At 40.4% G+C, this 6,188-nt stretch overlaps 1 protein-coding gene across 1 annotated transcript; it reads left to right on the top strand.

Moving 5' to 3' along the window:
* The first annotated feature begins 859 nt into the window (after positions 1–859).
* LOC100667383 (olfactory receptor 13D1-like) lies at positions 860–2,082 on the top strand. Its single transcript, XM_003407824.3, has one exon. It carries the CDS (start codon positions 860–862, stop codon positions 1,796–1,798), a length of 939 nt encoding a protein of 312 aa, XP_003407872.2. The 3' UTR covers positions 1,799–2,082.
* The last annotated feature ends 4,106 nt before the right edge of the window (positions 2,083–6,188 follow it).

The following is a 6,188-nucleotide window of genomic DNA, read 5'->3' as shown; positions in this document are numbered from 1 at the left end:
GATTGGCTTTTGTGGTTGGTCCTCATTAGTAATTTCTCCATATCTGATAAAGGTCCCTCTCACGTGTTCGTTAGCCTTGTAGCTTTCAGTGGAGCTAATCCTTTAAAAGGTTAGAGAACTTCTTCTTTGTTTTTGAGGATCATTATGACTGTGAGTGCTACATACCTAAAATCGTGAGCAATAGCATTCACTGACTTTCCACCTCAGTGTTGTTTAATAACCTTTTGCTTCACTTCCAAATTGATACTTCTTTGCCTCTTGTGGCTGCTATCACTAGCACCGGTTTTGCTGCATTTGGGAGCCATGATGCGCTTCATGGTAATATTTTCTAAAGAAAATTAAATGGAGAAATAATGCTACAACACTCAAGAGACGCACAATACATGAGATTGGATGTTGCTGCCTATGAGTCAAAGTTTAAACTGTTACACGGTAAACTTTTCAGACAGAAAGTACAGTTACATACATCAGCCAGTAACATAGGCATTTATGAATGACTATTATCAAGACACAAGTATTTTAGGTTATATATGTACTGTACCATCATATGCCTGGCAGCACAATCCCTTTGTATATAAGCCCATGTTGCATGAGGGAAGCTGGTGCATTCGCTACATTCAGTTCTCCGATCAGGATTTCTGAACTCTATTATAACCTTATGGGACCACGGACATATATGTGGTCGGACACTGCCTGAACAGATGTTATGAGGTACACAATTGTATTATCCCTGTCCTCCCTGATTCTAAGTACTATTCTAAGAATCATACAAAATAATGAAAGTGAGCATGTGTTGCAAATCTACTTTATAAATTTGGACTTCCCTTAGTCATGTCCTCATCTGAACTCTGCAGGTGGCATGGAGAATTACTCTGCTGTGACTGAATTCTTCCTGGTGGGGCTTTCCCAATACCCAGAGCTCCAGCTTTCTCTGTTCGTGCTCTGCCTCATCATGTACCTGATAATCCTCCTGGGAAACAGCCTCCTCATTATCATCAGCATCCTAGATTCCCGCCTCCACACCCCCATGTACTTCTCCCTTGGGAACCTCTCATTTTTGGACATCTGTTACACATCCTCTTTTGTTCCTCCAATGCTTATCATATTTAGCTCTGAAAGAAAATCCATCTCCTTCACTGCATGTGCTCTTCAGATGGGTGCCTCCCTTGCCTTGGCATGCACTGAGTTTGTTCTCTTGGCTGTGATGGCCTATGACAGGTACACGGCCATCTGTAACCCACTGAGGTACCCCATCGTTATGAACAGGATACTCTGTGTGCACATGGCTGCGTGGTCCTGGATCGTAGGCTGTCTGAACTCCCTAGTGCAAACAGTTCTGACAATGATGTTACCTTTTTGTGGGAATAATGTCATTGACCATCTTGTGTGTGAGTTACTGGTTCTTCTTAAACACATCTGCTCAGATATCTCCATCATTGTGCTTATGTTAACAGTGGGAACTACTGTTTTTTTAGTGATTCCTCTACTGTTAATTTTCATCTCCTATGTTTTTATCCTCTCTACCATCCTGAGACTTAAATCCACTGAGGGGATAAAGAAAGCATTTTCCACCTGTTCAGCCCACCTGGCTGTGGTGATCTTATTCTATGGTTCAGCCCTTTTTATGTACACGAAACCAAAATCGAAGGACACAAAGACATCTGATGAGATAATTGGGCTGTCTTATGGAGTGGTGGCTCCAATGTTGAACCCTATCATCTATAGTCTGAGGAACAAGGAGGTAAAAGAGGCTGTGAAGACAGTCCTGAGCAGATACCTGTACTCACTGAAAATATGAAAGACATTAAGGCATGCAATAATTTCACTTGGGAAAAATATATGCCTTCTGTATTCACAGATGAAGTTGTGAAACTCAGAATCGTGAAAGATTTGTGGTAGTTAAACCAAATGTGAGACTCTCGTTTTTACAACAGACAATGGCCCCTCCCCAAAAGAAAAACCAAACCCATTGCCATCGAGTTGATTTCAACTCAGAGCAACCCTATCGGACAGGGTAGAACTGCTCCATACAGTTTCCAAGGTGGAATCGAACTGCTGACTTTTGGTTATCAACTGTACCTCTTAAACACTACACCACCAGGGTTTCCAATGCTCATGTAAGCCTTAGAAACAATATCCATCCATTATACTTTATATTATATGTAGCTCTGCCTCTTAATCTCTTAAATGTCATGATGGAAGTTGTTTATGGTGACTTAATTCAGTCTCTCTTTCCTCTCACCTTCTGCTACCTTTCTCTCATCTCTCTTCGCTATCTTCTTCTCATTTTCCCCAATGTCTCTGAAGCATATATCTATTGTTTTGGTCTGACAACATGCCCTCTTCTGGTAAAAGAATACATCTTTGCCTTTTATGTTATCACCTGTCTCCCACTCTCAAGATCATGTTTTGATAAGTGGGGCTGACTGCACTCTGTACATGAAATGGTAAGCACAGAATACAGATAATGCATTGCCAATGAGGAAAGAAAATCCTACCAGCAAGAGTTATTCACTCAGGGTAGCAAGTGACCTAAACGATGGTAAGCTGACTTAATTTTAGGTATGTTGCCTAATATCAGAAAAGAGTCATTCTTTTTTGCAAGGGTTTCTAAACCGGTAGAATGCGAGTCTGGAGCTTTTGCCGGCCATCTGCATCAATACATGTAAAGACCCAAACTGAAAATGAAATCACCAGAGAGGAAATTATAGCTGAAGAAAGGAGAGTGTGCCTGGTGATATTATTTTAACTTCTGGGCTAAGTTGGGTCTAAAGACATATTTATTCTTGAATTTTTCAGTTATGTGAGCCAATAAATTACCTTTAAAAAAAAAGTTTGTCTTGACTTCCATAACCTACAACCATATAAATCCTGACTAACTTATTCACTACCTTACTTCATCTCCTCTCTCCTCTCTCAGTTCCACTTCTATTTTTCCTTTGTTCTACTTTTTCTAATGATACGTGTATTGTCTCTCTCTTCATCTCTCATTTTGTGATTTTGTTTCAATCTCTTTTTGCTCTCATTCTCTCATTCTCTCTCTTTGTCTCAATGACACTCATAATTTTTAGGTAAAGATTTACAAGTGATCCCAAATTTTCAGCATTTAGAAGTCACCGCTTTGTAGGAGTCCCTGGGTGGTACAAATGGTAAAGCGACTGACTACTGAACAAACGTTTGGCAGTCTGAACCCACCCAGAGGTGCCTTGAAAGCAAGTCCTGATGATCTGCTTCCAAAAGGTCACAGCCATGAAAACCCTATGGATTGCAGTTCTACTTTGCCAAACATGAGTAGGAATCCATGGCAACCACTTGATGTAAACTGTAGAATTTAATTAATAATAATGTCAATATTGGTTCCTCAATTGTGACAGGAGTACCACAGGAATGCAAGATGCTAATAACAGGACGAACAGTGTGCAGGGGCTGGGGTTACGTGGGAGCGCTCTGTACTTCCCGCACAATTTTCCCGTAAACCTAAAACTTTTAAAAAATAAAATTAATAAATATGGAGAAAAAGAAAAAAGAAGTTATCCCTTTCTTTAATAGCCAAATTAAAATAATATGACCTTCAATCTGCTTGACTGCACACAGTTCAGCTGAGCAAAATACTGCTGAAGGCTTTTTTACGTTTTCCAAATTGTTATTCTTTTTCTCCAGATGGTTATACTGAGCTTCCCAATCATTTCTTTCTGATAATCTTAACATTATCTATGCATGGTATTTAAGCTATATACAGTCTATTTGCTCCCCTCCCAAAGAGTACAAACGAGCCCCCTAAAAAGAAGTGCATTCGAAACACTGTCATGTTTAACAGATTTTATTTAGCTTGAGAATAAGATAAAAGATTCAGTAAAGATTTAATATTAAATATTACTGTTCCTATTATATACTAGACATACTTCTTCACAGAGGTCTCTTAAACCCACTTCTTTCTTTAGCTTACTATGTTGCCAGACTTATTTCTCGCCTTCTTTTACAAGATCAGAGTAACCCCAATTAAAATATATGGGTACAAAACCAAAAGCAATCCTGAATATACCCCTTCTCAAAAGAGAGAGTAAGTGTACCAGCAAAATAAATGGCATCATCTGCTCTTAGAACTATAGGAAAGAAGCTCAGGCAGTAAAAAGAACTGAATAACCCTGTGTCCTCACCAACACATCAATGATTTAGAAATATTTGAGTCAAGTCTAAGAGCACCTTATTTTATATATATATGGAAACCCTGGTGGCGTAGTGGTTAAGTGCTACGGCTGCTAACCAAAGGGTCGGCAGTTCGAATCCACCAGGCACTCCTTGGAAACTCTATGGGGCAGTTCTTCTCTGTCCTATAGGGTCGCTATGAGTCGGAATCGACTCAATGGAACTGGTTTATATATATATATGTTGTTGTTGTTAGGTGCCCTCGAGTCAGTTCCGACTCATAGTGACCCTATGCACAACAGAACAAAACACTACCCAGTCCTGTGCCATCCTTACAACCATTGTTGTGCTTGAGCCCATTGTTGCCGCCACTGTGTCAATCCACCTTGTTCAGGGTCTTCCTCTTTTCCGCTGACCCTGTACTCTGCCAAGCATGACATCCTTCTCCAGGGACTGATCCCTCCTGACAACATGTCCAAAGTATGTAAGATGCAGTTTCGCCATGCCTGCCTCTAAAGAGCATTCTGGCTGCACTTCTTGCAAGACAGATTTGTTAGTTCTTTTGGCAGTCCATGGTATATTCAATATTTTTCACCAACACCACAATTCAAAGGCGTCAACTGTTCTTCAGTCTTCCTTATTCATTGTCCAGCTTTCACATGCATATGATATGATTGAAAATACCATGGCTTGGGTCAGGTGCACCTTAGCCTTCAGAGTGACATCTTTGCTCTTCAACACTTTGAAGAGGTCCTTTGCAGCAGATTTGCCCAATGCAATGCATCTTTTGATTTCTTCGCTGCTGCTTCCATGGCTGTTGATTGTGGATCCAAGAAAAATGAAATCCTTGACAACTTCAATCTTTTCTCCGTTTATAGTGATGTTGCTCGTTGTTCCAGTTGTGAGGATTTTTGTTTTCTTTATATTGAGATGTAATCCATACTGAAGGCTGTGGTCTTTGATCTTCATTAGTAAGTGCCTCAAGTCCTCTTCACTTTCAGCAAGCAAGGTTGGGTCATCTGCATAACGCAGGTTGTTAATGAGTCTTCCTCCAATCCTGATGCCCCGGTCTTCTTCATATAGTCCAGCTTCTCAGATTATTTGTTCAGCATACAGATTAAATAGGTATGGTGAAAGAATACAACCCTGACACACACCTTTCCTGCCTTTAAACCAATCAGTATCCTCTTGTTCTGTCCGAACAACTGCCTCTTGTTCTATGTAAAGGTTCCTCATGAGCACAAGTGTTCTGGAATTCCCGTTCTTCCAAGTGTTATCCATAGTTTGTTATGCTCCACACAGTCAAATGCCTTTGCATAGTCAATAAAACACAGGTAAAGATCCTTCTGGTATTCTCTGCTTTCAGCCAGGATCCATCTGACATCAGCAATGATATCCCTGGTTCCACGTCCTCTTCTGAAACCAGCCTGAATTTCTGGCAGTTCCCTGTCGATATACAGCTGCAGCCGCTTTTGAACGATCTTCAGCAAAATTTTGCTTACGTGTGATATTAATGATATTTGTTCTATAATTTCCACACTCAGTTGGATCACCTTTCTTGGGAATAGGCATAAATACGGATCTCTTCCAGTCAGTTGGCCAGGAAGTTATCTTCCATATTTCTTGGCACAGACGAGTGAGTACATCCAGTGCTGCATGTGTTTGTTGAAACATCTCAATTGATATTCCATCAATTCCTGGAGCCTTGTTTTTCACCAATGCCTTCAGAGCAGCTTAGACATATTCCTTCAGTACCATTGGTTCCTGATCATATGCCACCTCTTGAAATGGTTGAATATTGACTAATTCTTTTTGGTATAATGACTCTGTGTATTCCTTCCATCTTCTTTTGATGCTTCCTGTGTCGTTTAATATTTTCCCCCATGGAATCCTTCACTATTGTAACTCGAGGCTTGAATTTTTTCTTCAGTTCTTTCAGCCTGAGAAACGCTGGGCGTGTTCTTCCCTTCTGGTTTTCCATCTCCAGCTCTTTGCACTTGTCATTATAATACTTTACTTTGTCTTCTCGAGAGGCCCTTTGA

This window comes from Loxodonta africana, chromosome 9 (assembly GCF_030014295.1).
Source record: "Loxodonta africana isolate mLoxAfr1 chromosome 9, mLoxAfr1.hap2, whole genome shotgun sequence".
Lineage (NCBI taxonomy): Eukaryota > Metazoa > Chordata > Mammalia > Proboscidea > Elephantidae > Loxodonta > Loxodonta africana.
The sequence above is the reverse complement of the archived record's forward strand: the minus strand, read 5'-3'. Positions and strand labels throughout refer to the sequence as shown.